The sequence below is a fragment of the Zasmidium cellare genome (genome assembly GCF_010093935.1).
Source record: "Zasmidium cellare ATCC 36951 unplaced genomic scaffold M409scaffold_2, whole genome shotgun sequence".
NCBI classification, from domain to species: domain Eukaryota; kingdom Fungi; phylum Ascomycota; class Dothideomycetes; order Mycosphaerellales; family Mycosphaerellaceae; genus Zasmidium; species Zasmidium cellare.
In genome coordinates, this window is record NW_022986946.1 from 535532 (window position 1) to 551904 (window position 16373).

Genomic DNA, 16373 nt, shown 5'->3' on the forward strand with positions numbered 1-16373 from the left:
CAACAGTACCGAATTCCTGCGACATCAGCCAGACTGAGATATATTGCTTTGCTAGATTCTCCGTCGAATGGAGTGTCAGTGGGTATAGTTGTTCGCTCATTGGTGCTTGTGGATCGGACAAAGCGCGGGTTTGTAGGCTCGATTCATGGATTATCATCTGTTTCGAGCAGACTGCCGTAGAGCTACATTTGCAATTGTAATACGCTCGTTGCGAGCCGAAAAGGTCATCCTCCGTGTCCTCGTAATGCCATCCCTGGGGTGTTAGGCGGCTGGGATCTCGTACGCCAGGTCATGCTGCCGAACGCCTCAAATGCTTTGCTGGGAACAATCGTGCCATAACATTCAACAACGCCTCGTTCTTTGTACATTCGTCAATCATCACTTGTCATCATCTTCATCGATGTCCAGTTGCTCAGGATGGCTATGAAGAGATTAGCGAATGACAAGAGTGGACAGGGCATATACTGACCCGAGCAAGTCCTTGATGTTCTTCATCTCGTAGTGCTTCTTGCGCATCTCCTCAAACTTCTTGTGCTTCTCACGCTCGGCCAGTGTCATGTCTTCTTCAGCTTCCTCGCCATGGCGCTTGCCGTCTTGGTCCTTGAACTCGCTGTCGACCTGGACTTTACGCTCACCATCGCTGTCGTGCCTGCTCAGTGGATCCATCTCGGGCTCGCCCAACTCCAAACCAGGGATCTCGTTATCCCTAGCACGCGACCCAGAAGCCTTGCGACCACGCGGCTTGGCCTTGCTCATGTCCAGCTCGTCCACATTGAGTTCCTCTGCGTTGATGTTGGCGATCTCCTCTTCATCCTCCGCTGGGTCATAGTTCCTCGCGTATGGTGTCTTGGGCTCGTCAATCTTCATCTTGCCGCCCATCTGTCCCTCGTTCAAATACAGATTGGCCTCGTCCCACTTCAATCTCATGCTGCCCTCGTCATGGTCACCGTTCGTAGCCGGCGCGGGTCCGCTGCCCTGTTCTGATTGACGCCGACTTAGACTTCCACGAACATTGCTGCTATTCCGGCGGTTTCCGTTCCCTGCATTGAGTTCTGTATTCATTTGGGTAATTTCCTTCTCCGAAAGCTCCCGTGGAGGCATGCCAGGTCGCTCGGCAGGCACAGCAGGCTCCGGTAGTCCGGCATTGCCAGGAAGACTGCCAGCGTTCTCGGACGTTGGACTTATGCGTGCGTCGGGGGAGGTCTGCTGGTAGGAGCCATTGTTCTTCAGGATACCTGCGATGTGTGAGCCACTTGAAGATGCAGCTTGAATGCTACGATGTCTTACCCTTTGGCCTCTTAGGCACAGAGGATGGTGAAGTCGTGGCAGCAGCTGTATGAGCCATGGTGTGTATGTTTGGAGGGTGGAAGATGGAGCAGTGTGGGCGCAGTTATGTGGGCGGTGGTTGCTTTTCACGTGCAAGCTCCGGCGATGTCACCAGACTTGTTTGACGCAGGTACCGCTCCTACAAGAGCTCCAAGTGCAGTGCGGTGGGTGTGGCGCCGCCGGTGAAGGTGGAGCGGTGTATGGTAGAGGCGCGTGTCGAATTGCTGCTGTACGATGGTGTGTCGAAGAGATCGGTCGGGGTGAGGAGGCGTGGTGAATGATGATGACGGGCGGCTGGATGCAGACCGGCTGGAGAGTACTCGCATGTGCTGATGATCAACTTCATGCACGCCGACCGTTTGGGCTCATCAAATCCCACTAATTGTTTTAGCGCATCATTCATTTATTATGTCATAGTCTGCACGTGACAGCAGCCTCTTTTCTTGACCTTCGCAACAAACATGGATGGCTAACGGCACCACAATCAACCTCTTCCACGAACTATCTCGCCACGGCGGGCATCAACATTCAGCATTGTTTCCCGCACTCTACACGCTGTTCAATGGCAACGGCATCCATTCGGCTCTACTCAAGCCAATCGGTCTGCCCCTCCAACTAAAACACTACAGCACAATAGCGGCACGCAGGACCCTGACAACCACGACAATGCCGACGCTTGACCATCTGCCTTTTCTGCGGCATCTACAGCGGCCTACGTGACCATTGCAAGGACACTGAGATCGCCGTCAAAGTGCTCATGATATGTGGTGACAACGACCGGCGAACAACCAAGTTTGAACGATTCCGGTAAATTCTATGTCTGGACTACCGGAGGAAAGCTCGCGATGATCTTCTCTCCAAGCTTTGCGCTGCCGTCCAAACCGACTTCATGTCTTGACTCCAGTTCACCAAATTCTATGTGCAGAGGAAAAAGCCGCTTCTATTTCATGTGGTCTCATCGTAGTCGTAGCCCCAGGTACGTTCTTGCGCCGTCACTCAACGCATTATACTCTCTGCAAATCCTCGAATCTTCCCTCTCAGCCCGTGCTTCTGCTCTCCACCAGCATTGTCCTGTTGAGGAGGAGGCGGCGGCGGCCCTCGAACGTATGGCTGCTTGCCCTGTGGATGAGGCATCGCAGCCCCGCCGTGGTCGGCGGCGGCGTTCTTGCCTCCTACAGTCACGGTAAAGAGCACAGGGTCCCCAGCATTCACCTTGCCCGACTGGTCATCACCATGCGAAGGCTGAACATCATCGTAAGCGAATGCATATCCTTTGCCGTCGATGTTGTGTTGATGCACAAGCCGAGCATAGTGGTTGGTCGGCTCCTGGCAGTAGAAGGTATGTGGATCGCTGGGATGGTCTTCGCATTGGAGGCAAGCCGACCTCACGAATGCAGCTGCTAACCGTGGGATGATGGCGTTCCTCGTAGGTGATGGTCCAGTTGTGAAGGGACCGCTGTTGCACCCCAGGATGTCCGCGGTGTTGGGCTTGTCGAATTCTTCATCTCCAATCTTCAGCTTCCCGTTCTTTCCAACCTGCCCTTCAAGAATGCCATCACCCGCCTGCGTATCGATCTTCAACTTCGCCCCGGACTGATACTTCCTCCAGACATCCTCAACATGCGGCTCATAATATCCATCAAAATTTGCCCCAACAGCTCCTCCGTGCGTGGCGTTCAACACTCTCACAACCCTTCCGTCTCTCCTCACGACTAAGCTCTCCCAAGGTCGCCCATCCTTCTTCGTTTGCTCAGCCAGCGCCTCTGCCATACGATCGATTCCGTCCGGTGCCATTCCTGCCACATGCTGGATCTCCCCCGAGTTCTGTTGCAACGTAATGGCAATCGGTATCCTCGGCACGAAATCCACGTAACTGATGTTGGCATAGAGTTGAGCATCGTTCAACGTGAACTCTGCGAACCCGAAATTGACACTCGCATTCGGATCACTTGGATTCAGCACCGACGGCTCGACCAAGGCAGGACCCGGATTGAGAAGGAATGTAAGATGGCCCTCGGCGATCCATATTCTGCCGCCGGCAATCTGAGGGATGGTGACTGTAACGGTATTTCCTGGAGCACCGAGTGGGATCGCGCAGTCTTCCGCCAACGGTGTCCCTATATCTTTGACCTGTTGTGGGAAATAGAGATCTCTGCCATTAGACTTGAGTAGGCATCGCTGGCCATCTCTCTGGATGGCAATGCCGGTCACGTAAGCGTGGAGTTGGTCAGAGTCGCTGTCGTTCTTGAGAGCGATCTGGAGGGAATCCGGCATCCTCTAAGAAATGTGTGCTGTTTTCACTCAACAGCACTGTTTCGAAGTGTAGAAAGAGCGAATGTTGATGACCAATGTCCGAGAACCTGGTCACTGGGCACGAATCCCGGTCATCTGAAATCTCGGCCGGATGACGTCGAGAAACTGACCGCCAAGTGAATGTTCCACGACTTCATCTGTTCACCTCTCTTACACCTCATGCTTTATTACCATGGTTCGCTCTCACCGGAGCTCGATTCCCTCCAATGTTACAGGAAATCTGAAGGGTGCAATGCGAGTTGAGCAGATGCACTCGCGTGACGTCAATCAAGACCGAAACGACATGCATGAGCCGTGCCGCCTTTTCTCAAGAGTGAGGCTCGCTGCATGAACGCTCAGCCGTAGACACGGGAGGTAAGAATGTTGATGGTATTCAGCTTGGGCAAAGGCAGGCACAGCATGTCTCTACCGTCATCGTTTCGCTCAAGGCTCGATTCCGACACGTCCTATATGGCGAGATCCGTTCAATTGATTCACAGCAGGTTGCTTATCTTCTGGACCAGCACCGCAACCTTCACAGTCGAATGCAAACAGATTTAAAAAACGGACAGCGTTCCAAGAATACAGCGACTGGGAATGGCCAACCGTGTATGACGAGTGAAGCCGAACCCATCTGGAAGATGAATAGACTTGCGAGCAAGACATCTCTAAGCAAACGCCTCGATGAGTTCATCGAGCTTGGTTGGAGGGGTGACCCGAGTGTACCCCCTGAGATCTTGCGACAGACTGGTGCTTGTTCTGGAAATTTTGCGCGATGAGCTGGGGATCACGTCGAGGTCAGGTAATGTCGAGGTTGATGCGTGGGAAGAAGCTGAGCCGAAAGCATGTCTTGTTGCCCTTGCATGAAAGGCCTGGGGTTGATCGTAAGTCTGGTGCGAGCGACGATGGCTGAATCTGAAGGTCGATATAACAAGCATCACGAGTTCTTCGAACAGAAACAATGAGCTTCGTTCCTTGACACGCAGGATCACCGTGCCGGATACAGTAGAGCTTAATGTGGACAGATGGAGGACAAGTACATCTTCAGGTTACTGCGGGCCCAGGCATCAGATACTTCTCTGATTACTATCTCATTCTATGAAGACTTGCTAACGTCAGCAAACTGCAGCATTCTGGATCCTCACACCAAGCCCCTTTCCAGAATTGCCTGAAACGGACAACGGCCTTCAATGATGACACAGCAAACTGATGCTCGCCAAGAAGTCTTGCACTAGATATACATGACCTCGAGGTTGTTAATATTCGCAAAGCCGACAAGAGCATTTGAATCAATCCACCGCCTCGTCCGACACATCTCGCCTCAACATGCCCGGCACACTCAGTGTTCTCCTGGTTGGAGCTGGAGGAGCCTGGGGAAGACCATTATTGGAGCAATTCATCAAGCAAAAGTCTTCGTTCAAACGAGTCGCCGTTCTTGCTCGAGATCAGAACCACGCCGAGAAGTTTAGTGATGCCAAAGCTCAAGGGGTCGAAATAGTGCTAGGATCCTTCCTGGATTCGGCTCCTTACAAAGGTAATGAAAGGACTTACAATCAAGCAAGGCACGCGGCTAAATTCTCGACCGTTGATCAGGCTTCGACGTCGTGATGTCCTTGGTGGGCAACCCTCTCCTCCGTCTCCAGCCGGCAATGATCCAAGCAGCCAGCGCGGCCGGCGTCACACACTTCTACCCTGGAGAATGGAACAGCGATATCGACCAGCCCGAGATCGCGAACATGAGATACTTTCGCGACAAACAAGCAACACGGGCGCAGTGTCACGCCACCGCACAGGAGAATCCAAATTTCAAGTATACGATTTTCATTACTGGCATCTTCACCGAGTGGACGTTGATGTTTGGCTGGGACCATGAGAAGAAATCGGCGGTAGTTTTTGGAGATTCCTCGAAGAGGATTGGGTCGACGAGTATCCCGGAGTATGATTCATATCGCTCTCAGAGGACGCAAACTGATCAGGTCGCAGCATCGCGAGATATACCGTCGATTCTCTCCTCATCCCTTTCAAAGCGGACGGCGGTGCCTTTCCCAACCGTCGAACCATCCGAGCGCAAGGTGGCTCAAAGCCTTACGGAGAGCTTGTTGCAGACCTCGAAGAGGCTCGTGGCATGAAATATTCCGTCGAGTATCGAGACCGAGCAGAAGCCCTGAAGCTGCAAGAGCAGGCGAGGCAGCAGGGAGACGAGGCAGGGGAGATGTTCTGGTCGATACGGACTCTTCCAGCGAGCGGGTATGGAGTTGCGGATGGTGTCGAGGAGGGCAAGTTGGACAACGATTTGTTTGATTTCACGCCGGAGACGCAGAAAGAGACGTTTGAAAGGTTTTGGAGTGGACAGAAGTGAACACAAAAAGTCGAAAGAGTTGAGTTGATCCTTTTTTTTTTAAAAAAAAAAACAAATCTATTGACCGTGTTTCTTGAGATTGGTGTCTATGTCTGACCTGTCGTCGCCGCCCTAGCCAATGTCAATCGCTGCAACGCTGCCAATATCGAGGACCTCAACCCCTCCCAGATATTGTTGAAGAACACGAAAGGAATGCTAGCGTTTGGGTCACTCACGAGCCCACTGCCGAGCCTCCTCATATTGTAATAGAAGAACTCGATCGGCAGGCTGCCACCAACGACCTTGGCAGGAATCATGTTGGCGAACCATTGTCCTCGAACCTTGTGTGACATTCCAAGTGCATGGTCATCGTCAAAGTCCGCATTCAACAGAACCTTACGAGGAAGTTCTGGCTCCAATACCGCAGCTCGTCCAAGCCCGATCAAATCACACACACCCGAGTCAATCGCATCGGCCATTCCCGTCCGCGAACGGAAACCTCCTGACAGCTGAATCGGAATAGGAGACTTCATAGCCTGGATCTTCTCCGCGAACTCCGTGAAGAACCCCTCTCGAATCCGCGTACTCTCTAGCATCTTCGGTGCTTGGCTGATCGTCTTGGTGGGAAAGGAGTTGTGCAGTTTCGAAGTCTTCTGCTCGGCGTTGCCGCCTGAGATTTCGACAAAGTCGATCATGCCGCAGGTCACGAGCCAGCGGACTTGCTCGAGGGCCTCTTGTTGTTGCAGGCCTTCGGTGCCCATGTAATCGCCGCTGTTGAGCTTGACCGAGAGGCAATAGGGAGGTGGACAGCGAGCTCTGATTTCGCGGACGAGGCGCTTGAGGAGAGTCATTCTCTTCTCTGGGGTGCCGCCGTAGTCGTCTGTTCTGCGGTTCGTGTGTGGTGAGAGGAACTGTGAAAGTAAGAAGCCGCTACTCTCCATCAGTCGGGTTTGAAATGACAGAAAGTGGTCGAACTTACTGTGCGCCATGCAACTGACTCCCAGCAAACCCAGCATCCCTCGCCATGACCGCCCCTCGGACAAAATTCTCAACAGTCTGATCAATATCCTCCAACGTCATCTCCTTCGGCGTCCCCAACAACGTATCCAAAGCCAATTTATCCAACCAAGTATCTCCCAACTTTACAGGCACACTACTGGGACACAACGCCTGCATCTCCTTAGGTCGATTCCCAGCCCCAGCCGGACTCATTCGACCAGGATGCGCCAACTGCACGATACACGGCGTTCCATCTGCCTGCGCGATGCTCGCCCATTCCTTCCACTTGGCCATGATCTCAGGCGACGTACTGTCCGGGTGCGTGCAGACGTCACCGGCGATCGAGAAGAAGCGGATGTCGACTTGGACTTGGCCGGTGATGAGGAGGCCGTATTGAGCCTGTGACCATTTCTTGTAGAGGTTCTTGAACTTGTGGATTGGGGGGTCGAAGTTGGGTGGCTCGGCGAGCGTCTCTTGCATGGGACATTTCACCAGTCGGTTGGGGAGTCTCAGGCCACATGGTAGGGTCAAAGGTTCGGCTATGAGGTCCGTTGCGCTCTTGAAGTTGTCCTTGGAAGTATTTGGTTCTACTATATTTCCAGCGTCTCCCATTTTCCTTGTGTTGCTTGGTTGTTGCTTGGATGTGAGGATTGAGTATTCTCTTGAAGCGACGTCGACGCGGGAATGATAACACGTCAAAGGACACACAGACCATACCGCCTATCAGCAGGCGGGAATACCAAGCGATCTGGGTCGTTCCAACTCCGATCCTACAGAGCTCTGGGAAATAGAGTTTAGTCGACGTCAGTGAGCGATAGTGACCATTCTTGCCTCCTGATTGGACAAGAAGACAGATAGAGGCGGCCTATTTGAAATAGATTAAGCTTGCATGGTATCGAGAGACCCGGGTATGTGAGTTTTAATCCTTGCATGGCTGTCTTCAACTCTATCAATTATGTTCTACTCTATTGATCCAATGCTCTGTGTGATCGTGGGTGATCATGCGCCTGCAAATGCTACTTTCTGACTCCCACTGATGCAAAGAGGTGACAAATGCTCCAATTCTTCAGTCCGTAAATGAGTGTCTTCGCGGTATACAACCGCTCTGTCCTTGTGATTCGTCGTTCCCATGTTCATCCGTCACCTTTAAGCCTTGACGCAAGACCAATAGGCAGCCCAGGGAGATGAGCTGTTGCCATTCCATTTGGCAAAGTCTTCCACAGGGAAATCATTCTCCGTGGCCAGATCCTCGACGGGCGTACCTGGTGCAACGAGCTCGAAGTCCTGGCAGCTGGAAATGATGTTTGGCATGATTGGAACAGGGGTCTGGTCAGGGGTGTAATGGGTGCCGAAAGCTGGCTGAACTGGCGGCGTGTAGTGGTACCACGGAGTGTTGATGCAGATAGGAACGTATGCCTGGAGGCCTGTGCAGCTCTGGCCTACATCCGGATTCCATAAAAATAGCTGAGAAACAGTAAAATTGTTGAAGGACTTTGCGATCGACAGGCAGGTATCAGAATCCTGCACTGTGTAAAGGGCGGTGCAGTCAGAAGGTCGAACAGTGCACACCTGTTCCCAAGATTAGCATTAAATGATCTGAGTACTCGCAGGTAGTACTTGCGCAGCCGGCAGAGACAGAGCAGTATTGGGTGCAATTGTTGGCGGCGCGAGACTCCAGAGAGGTCAAGAACGCCTCTGGCATTGCAAGAGGAGAGCATGTCGCAGCAGTTGCAAGAGCTCCGAGTGCGAAAAGAGAGAACTGCATCTTGATTGTAATGACTGATGTTGTTGCTCGCTGTCAAAATGTAAAGGGGTAAAGAAGTGTCGAGATGATGAGTATCCCTCCCTACCTGAGCGCGTGACTGCTGTCTTCTATATTCTAACACTCGGTCTGTCCCTAAGGGGAAGAGGATCGAAGGATCAGAGGAAATTTTCCGGTGCCTGGCAGGCAGGAGGCACTGCCAATCACATGCTCGCCTCGGTGCCTAATGCGGTCCGAACTATGCCTGTTCTCGACAACATGAACACATAGCCGCACCGTGGGTTCCATGACGTATCGTTGCCTCGTTGAATTCATCCTGATCTTCAGGAACAAGCCGTCTTTCAATCCAATTGTAAGGTTCTGTTTGTCAGCTTGGTGTCTCGATGGGACAAGCTGATGTCCTCGGCTCCATGCGAAAAGTGGGGGCCGTTCGTATCGTCATAGCAACAGCAAGGCCATACGGCGTATCATCATGCTGTGCTCCAGGAATGCCGACTCCCATCACCCATTCCACACTCCACGCCCACGGCCGCGAAAATATGCATCGAGCACGATAACAAAGCAGGCATCCACGCTGCTCATGAACCCCAGAGGCGCCGCAGTAGTGAGATCGATGAGCTCTGCAGGTAACCGACATTCTCAGCCGCTGGTCGATATATTGCGTTGCGTATTCAGCTCATCCGAGTCCAGTCGTGGCATTACCACATGCAACAGCTTCTCGAATCAGCCGTGGAGGGAGAGAAGGCGTCTCATGGAGCAGCTGGTACCGACAGCAGATTCTGAAAAGCAAAGACCCCAGTGAGCCCTATGGGGAGACGCCAACGCGGTAGATCCATACCCTTGCCACAGCATGTGCGAATGCGTAGTTCAAAGGCAGGTCGATCTTTTCGAGCTTGGGGCGAGCGAGCAGCGCTACGAATTGCCAGACATTGGGAAATATCGTCCTTCATACTGCCGTTCACAGCTCGTACGAGCCATTAGGACCGCGCCCTTTCTTTACCGAGTTTGTTTGTCCTTGCTGATAGTATCACAGTCGCTTTGACGGCAAGGCTGCTGTAGGGAGGGAAGGCGCGAGCGCAGTCCCGCGCACGTGCCTGAGTCTTCTTTCAACGTCACCTGGTCAGAAACGTGATACCACAACTGACCTACACAGCATCATGGACTGGACCGGCGGTACACGACGCCGCTTCACCAAAGGCAAATACAACTCCGTGGTACAGAAACAGAAGGAGCATTTTGCCAGAGCCCGAGCGGCACAGCACCAGCAGGACGAGCATTTGGACTGGCCTGGGAACTCGGTCGATGCTCTTGCTTCGCGACAGCACCGGCCTACAATGGCCTCATCTCAATCTGCAAATATTCGACATCACCCGACGAGCTCGAAGGCATCGCGTTCGTGCAGAAGGGAGGCCGATCACGCACCATCGCATTCACGAGGACCCTCACATACGTCAAGGATGGCGCTGCCACCGATGCCCGCCAAGTCCTCCCGGCTCAATCCAAATGTGACTGATGAGGAGAGGCTGCTGCTTGCCAACCGCAAACGACTCCTTGCTCGCAGTGATTGGTTGGGTCTGGCGGCTTCACGTCCTGCTCGCATAAAGTTCCCAACGCCGAGCGACAAAGATCGAGTGGGCAAACGACGCAAAATCAGCAAATCGACGTGTGGAAGTCACAGGCCCAAACCTGCCCGTCGAAGATCGATCACGCCTCTTTTCGAGCACAGACTTCCTCCGTTCGAACCCATGATGAGCGGAGCACTTGCTGACGACGAGATTCAAGTCAAGGTCGGGACTGATGCTTTTGTCAGTCAGAGTCAAGTCTCTCATCCCGCTGTACCGCTAGCAAATACCAGTATGCGCCAGCCTTCCACCGAGTTTGGTCCTTTGTCTGAAGAGTCGATGTTGCTGGGCGTGGATGATGATGGATTTGAGATTGATGCGAATGGCCAATATCTGGGAGTGATTGGATCGGCGAGGACACTGGCCAGCGGATCTGAGTACGGCCAAGCTTGGTCGGTGATCCAATCTGTAGACGACTTTGCATCGCCAACGAACTCAATCGCTCCTACTTTTGCAACAACACATCAAGGCATGGCTATGCGAGACGACATCCAGTGCGTTAGCGACGCTCCAGATCAAGGCGCTTTAGTGGCAATGCAGAGCTGTCTATCACATGACATTCGTGACCCGGAGGCCCAAAGTGTCGCGCACGATGTGGAAGCATTCGACCCGGCGATCTTGCAACCTGAGCCCATGAAGGGAACGCCATCGACCGATGTCGATCCGGAAGAGGATGAGCGACGATGGCGGCGTGCTATGCGTATCCCAGAGCCACCTCAGATGGGAAAGACTTCGATTGCGGCTCTGAGGTCATCAAGTGAACATGTGACTGAGTCTGTTGCGAGCGCCTGGCCGGTCCGGAGCAGTCATGAGGCCAGTGACAGGGAACACGCGTTTCGAACAGGATCAGCAAATCCTCGCCCACGTCGCCTTGAGGATCAAGTCCAAGACCACGCATCCCATGACACATCCAATGGGCGACCTGCTATCGCAGATGTTCTGCCAGCAACAGTGCCACCACAGCAAGCTGATGATCAGAGGCTTGAGCCTGACGATCAAGTTCGCGATGATGAAGCACTCTGGAGAGACTTCATCTTGGGTAAAGGACGAAGTGAAAGTGACTGCTCAGAACACGAGGACGGTGTCTGGGCTGCAGAGCAAGGCGAGGCTGTTCAGCGAGCTTCTCAGAGCACGTCATCGAGAGTGGGCATCGAACAGGCTCGGTCGGACCAGGCCACACTTGGTGATTCTATCTTTGCATCTGCACGGCTATCCGAAAACAATGCGAACGGTCCTCTTGGAGACCAGTATGAGAAATCCCATGGCCACACGACCACCTCTATGGTTGGACATGCGACTGTCGTTGACTGCGAGGAAGATGAGATTGACGATGTGTATCCAGACGACTCTGTATCACGAGCAGTGGGAAATACTAACGTTGCCCGTTCGGTCTCTATGCTAAACCCGAGACGGTTCAGACCCCAGAAGCCACCGACGTCTTCTTCGCAAGAACCGTACAATCCTCATCGCTTCAAGATTCGTGCGGTGGAGAAGTCTGTTTGGTAGCTGGGGAAGAGTGATGTGAGGGATATCGATGCAGATGAGCAATGGCCGGCGACGATGATAGTAAAGACCAGCTTTTCTGTTGACAGTCTACGTAGTCTGCGGAATATCTGCTGCGAGTGTGTTCTCCGCTACATGTCACGAAGACTTCGTTGTCCTTTTTGCCTATGCATAAGCGTCTTTCGTCCGCTCACTAGCCAAGTTCAGACACTTGTCCAGAGTCTCCGGCTCCCTCGGAATCAACTTCACCTTGAAGTCTCGCGGAATGGCAACCAGAGCAGACTTGAACTGATTATAGTCCACGTAGTCCGTATTGGGCGGCTCCTCCTCACTGGCGACAATCTTGTAGCTGCAGATCAACCGGATGAGAGCTGTATATAGGAGGCTGCGAAAAAGGTTAGTACAGTACCATCTACAAACCCTTCAACAGGGGAGAGTTTCTCACCGGCTCGCAATATACTGCCCCGAGCAAGCCCGACTCCCAGCTCCAAACGAAAGGTGCTGCAAACCCGTCGAAGGAACCTCCCTCGCCGGCTCCGTCGACTCCAACCACCTCTCCGGATTGAACGTCGCGGCGTCAGGACCAAAATGCTCCACTTCATGATTCCCCGCCTGCGCGTTGATCAAAATCATCGTTCCCTTGGGGATCGTCGAGCCCTCCCATTCGATGTCCGTGTACGCCTTTCGGGGCAAGCTCATGGCGGAAACGGTATAGTACCTCCCGGCCTCCTTGACAATGGCGTTGACGTAGGGAACTTCCTCGACCTCGAGGGATTTCGTCCAGGCGTCTTCGATGTTGGGGTAGTGGCGTTTGATGTCGTCGTACGCGCGGTCTTGGAAGACTTGCCCTTCCTTGGTGGACAACGAGCCGATGCAGCTGGTCAAAGTTCCTGGTATGGTTTCGAAGCCTCCTGAGACGAGCGAGAGGCAGATAGAGGAGACTTCGACACCGCTCAGTTTCGTCTCTTCGTCTTTGAGGATCGCGGCGGAGACGCAGGGTTTGTCGGTGTTGTGCTGGATCATTTCGCGGACTTTGTCGAGGAGTTCGTTGAGGTATTTGTCGCGGCGGTCGCGGAGGGATTTGCTTCGTTGGGTTTTTTCGTTGTTGGGCAGGTAGCGGAGGACTGGTGATGTGGTGTTAGCTGTTGGAATGAGCATGTGAGTAGAGGATGTTGTTCACTTGGAATGTAGTCTTGATAGTTCTCGGAGGCACTTCGTAGCAAGCTGATGGCGCTGCCGACTTCGAGGACTTCTCTCAGCATGTCGTCCCAAACGCTGTCCATCCGGATGCCATAGCAGAGGGTGAGAGTCGTGTTCAGGGCATAGCGCTGAAGGTAGGGTCTGATGTTGAGGTATTCCGTTCCACCCTGATCGAAGTTCGTCAATTGTTAGACCATGGAACACATCCACTCATGCTTACCTTGCTATCTTTGGCGAGATCTCGCACGACACAATACGTCTCAAGGTCCTGTACTAGTTAAATGCACTGCTTCCTAGCCTTGTCAAGCGGAACTTACAAACATGGGATAGTAGCCTTTCATAGCCGGCCTTCCAAGTGTGGTCCCCGCGGCTTTTCGTTTGTTCTTGCAACTATCATCCCACGGCGAAGACCCAATTGTAAACCCCTGCGTCGAAGAAATCACTCCGTGGAAAGTATACAGCTTCGGACGATCGATGACAGCTGACTGCCGCCCCACGAGCATCTTCTTGCAATCCTCGAAGTTGTTGACGACGACGGCTCTGGTGTTGCCGAGACGGATTTGGAAGACGGAGTGTTTGTGTTGCCGCCACCATTTCTGGATAGTCTTTAGCATGTACACGGCCACGGGTGGTACTGGGGTTTTCTACTTCGCAAACGGTGGCATGATCCTCTCCAAGCTGGAGGAGATGCCCAACGATCGGCCAGGCATTTGGGATTTCGTATATGCCCTTGATTTTGGAGATGTCTGTTTGGGTTGATAGCTAGGACTTGCTTTAGCGAGCATATTCGACACATGAGGAAATTGAGAAAAGACTTACACTATAGAGAAGCCATGCCACAGCAACCAACCCACACACTATAGCAAGCTGGCCGAGAGCACCAATGGACTGGGGATAATGTAAGCCGAGTGAAGCCATGGTAATCGAACAAAAGCTCCTGGAAGACAAAGCTCGTCTGGGCGAAGCTTCAGTATTTACGTCCCCATAGAACGGAGCAGTGGCATCTGTTTGAATTAGTCTTACCCTATCGTAGAGGCGGTTGGCCGAAAGGATCAAGTGCTAGATAACGGCCTGGTCACCCGGCAGAGCTGGAGGAGAGCTCCCAGCTCCAGCAGAAGCTCTTTTGGGTAGGGCAGGCAGGCACATCTTACCGGGGTTGAGTAGTGAAGAGCATATGCGTTGTTGATCAATACCAGTCGCTTTATGAGTCATGTCATATGTTCGTTAACGTAAGAATCATACTGTCGTCTATACCGCAGCCTTTGGCAAATCCGCCTTCCCACCATCATACTCCTCCACGACTTCGGCATCTGAACCCTCGAGGCCGTACACCAAGCTGCCACTCCTATCGTCCGAATCGTCGTCGACTTCCAACCAAGTATCGCTGCAAGCTGGAATAGGCCAGAGTCGACAAAGAAGGTAATAGACGGCGGTAGACACGATGAAGCCGCCGAAGAAGTTCAAGTTGTAAACGTACGTCGCTCCAACGGGGACGGTGGCGCCAACCGCACCAGCGAAACCGACCACGTTGATGCAAATACCAGCAATGTAGGAGGCATATGCTCTCCAGCTGATGCCCCAGTGGTAGTAATACGGCCCGCTCTTGAGCGCGCTGTAGAGATCGCGCGTTTGGAGGTAGCCTTTCCTGACCAGGTAATAATCGGAGCACATGACTCCTGCAATGGAGGATAGAAACACCGAATACGCCGAGAGATAGGTCGTGAAGCTGTTGTTGTCGGCCAGCAAGTGCCACGGACACATCGCGATGCCGACAATCGCACATATGTATGATCCTCTGCGGATGTTGATGAATCGGGGAAATAGAGCAGTCATATCGGTGCCTGCTGAAATCGAGTTCGCCGCAATGTTGGTGCCAAGTTGTGCCAGGGTGAACGCTGCAGCTATGACAAAGACCCCGAAGCGTGTGGCACCGCTGACGTTCTCTTCGTGGAGGAACATCTGAAGTAGTGTGAGCGGCGACCAGATTGGATCCCCCTTGAAGATGACCGTCGATGAGGACGAGACGATGATGCCGATGAAGCTCGTAACCGCAAAGCCAACAGGAATGGTAATCAGCTGTGACCACAAGGCGTCGCGGGGTTTTCTCGCGAATCGAGCGAAGTCGGGATCGTTCACAATAAGGGCGGCAAAGTTGGCAATGGCGCTCATGATGCCTTTGACGATGGCCCATGCCAGCGTACTCCCCCCAACAGTGGCACCCTGGTGAACAATAGGGCCGATGCCGTTGGCTCGGACGATAGCCCAGATGAAGAATGCAAGGCCAGCGGTTGGAACGATGAATGATTTGACTGTGAAAAGATGGCGGATCTTTTGGACTGGAGGCCAGAGAAATGGCAGCGATCCGAGCCAGAACAGGAAGAAGGAGACAAAGTCGCGCGTATTCGTTCCTGATGAAGCTGGCATGGTGTTGTTCCTTCCTCCAGGGCCATACGAATCCCATGACGGCCAGATGGATCTGATCATCAGGTATACGCAAGTACCGCCAATCCATCCCTGAACCCCATACCAGACGCATGCCATTGCCGCTCGATTGAGTACCGGCCACAGACTACCCCAAATACCAAAGCTGCTTCGACACACCACGGGAAACGAGATGTGGTACTTTGCAGCGATTCGACCGGTGAGGCAGACAAAACATGCAGCGATGGAATACCCGACCCAGACGCAAATCCAGGATTGCCACCAGGATAAGCCGTCGAGAATGTTGGAGCTCGATATCATCCACGTATTGATGTTGAAGGAATCAGATATCCAGAAAGCCACGAAGTTTCGACTTTTCCATAATCTTCGCTCAGGCTCGACGGGCTTCAGATCTTCATTTGCAAACATCAATTGGGCATTCGTGAGGCCGGGTTCGCTGTCAACAGCAAACTTGTTGAAGAACCTGACGATGCTGAACTCTTTGATCTTCTCCATGATGGCGGTAGTGAATGTTTCGTATGAGTATGTTGTTGGTCGAAGAAGAGGTGTAGTCTCTGAGTGATGTCGTTGGTCGTATGTGCATACAGGAGAAGGAGGTTGCGGCGGGGATGCGTCGCGTGGACAGGACGAGCGTGACCTTCTTGCCAAGTTCATGATGGCGAGGCGACAACTGCTCTTTTAAACTTCGAATCTCAATCGCGTCCGACGATCTGATCTCCTGCAGGGAGCGACAAATTTTTCGTCCTTGATGCACGAATGGCGCATATTGTTGCTTGATGTCTCTCGATGCGGATACTGCAGCCACGCTGTTGCAACGTTGTTCCACGTTTGTGACGATTCCTTATCAGTAGAGATGTCTTGGCACGATAGCTGCTGTGGAGATACACCC

General features: G+C 52.9%; 8 protein-coding genes across 8 annotated transcripts; 2 read left to right on the top strand and 6 right to left on the bottom strand.

The window, feature by feature from the left end:
* Nucleotides 1-378: 378 nt before the first annotated feature.
* On the bottom strand, nucleotides 379-1345 carry M409DRAFT_62496 (uncharacterized protein; the record flags this gene model as incomplete). Its single annotated transcript, XM_033815196.1, has 3 exons — nucleotides 379-421; nucleotides 470-1235; nucleotides 1288-1345. The coding sequence occupies 3 exons, from the start codon at nucleotides 1343-1345 to the stop codon at nucleotides 379-381; spliced, it is 867 nt and encodes a 288-aa protein (XP_033673699.1).
* Nucleotides 1346-2322: 977 nt separating this feature from the next.
* M409DRAFT_62497 (glycoside hydrolase family 64 protein) lies at nucleotides 2323-3600 on the bottom strand (the record flags this gene model as incomplete). Its single annotated transcript, XM_033815197.1, has 1 exon — nucleotides 2323-3600. The coding sequence occupies one exon, from the start codon at nucleotides 3598-3600 to the stop codon at nucleotides 2323-2325; it is 1278 nt and encodes a 425-aa protein (XP_033673700.1).
* A 1344-nt stretch (nucleotides 3601-4944) lies between these two features.
* Nucleotides 4945-5977, top strand: M409DRAFT_16772 (uncharacterized protein; the record flags this gene model as incomplete). The annotated part of the gene is made up of 3 exons (XM_033803762.1): nucleotides 4945-5152; nucleotides 5212-5554; nucleotides 5602-5977. The coding sequence occupies 3 exons, from the start codon at nucleotides 4945-4947 to the stop codon at nucleotides 5975-5977; spliced, it is 927 nt and encodes a 308-aa protein (XP_033673701.1).
* An 86-nt stretch (nucleotides 5978-6063) lies between these two features.
* M409DRAFT_62498 (uncharacterized protein) lies at nucleotides 6064-7567 on the bottom strand (the record flags this gene model as incomplete). Its single annotated transcript, XM_033815198.1, has 2 exons — nucleotides 6064-6886; nucleotides 6936-7567. The coding sequence occupies 2 exons, from the start codon at nucleotides 7565-7567 to the stop codon at nucleotides 6064-6066; spliced, it is 1455 nt and encodes a 484-aa protein (XP_033673702.1).
* A 534-nt stretch (nucleotides 7568-8101) lies between these two features.
* Nucleotides 8102-8720, bottom strand: M409DRAFT_49342 (uncharacterized protein; the record flags this gene model as incomplete). The annotated part of the gene is made up of 2 exons (XM_033811214.1): nucleotides 8102-8394; nucleotides 8525-8720. The coding sequence occupies 2 exons, from the start codon at nucleotides 8718-8720 to the stop codon at nucleotides 8102-8104; spliced, it is 489 nt and encodes a 162-aa protein (XP_033673703.1).
* Nucleotides 8721-9874: 1154 nt separating this feature from the next.
* On the top strand, nucleotides 9875-11845 carry M409DRAFT_16774 (uncharacterized protein; the record flags this gene model as incomplete). The annotated part of the gene is made up of 1 exon (XM_033803763.1): nucleotides 9875-11845. The coding sequence occupies one exon, from the start codon at nucleotides 9875-9877 to the stop codon at nucleotides 11843-11845; it is 1971 nt and encodes a 656-aa protein (XP_033673704.1).
* A 162-nt stretch (nucleotides 11846-12007) lies between these two features.
* Nucleotides 12008-13960, bottom strand: M409DRAFT_62499 (uncharacterized protein; the record flags this gene model as incomplete). The annotated part of the gene is made up of 7 exons (XM_033815199.1): nucleotides 12008-12227; nucleotides 12288-12966; nucleotides 13023-13209; nucleotides 13263-13310; nucleotides 13360-13638; nucleotides 13691-13804; nucleotides 13862-13960. 7 exons carry the CDS (start codon nucleotides 13958-13960, stop codon nucleotides 12008-12010), a joined length of 1626 nt encoding a protein of 541 aa, XP_033673705.1.
* Nucleotides 13961-14290: 330 nt separating this feature from the next.
* M409DRAFT_62500 (uncharacterized protein) lies at nucleotides 14291-15979 on the bottom strand (the record flags this gene model as incomplete). Its single annotated transcript, XM_033815200.1, has 1 exon — nucleotides 14291-15979. One exon carries the CDS (start codon nucleotides 15977-15979, stop codon nucleotides 14291-14293), a length of 1689 nt encoding a protein of 562 aa, XP_033673706.1.
* Nucleotides 15980-16373: the final 394 nt, after the last annotated feature.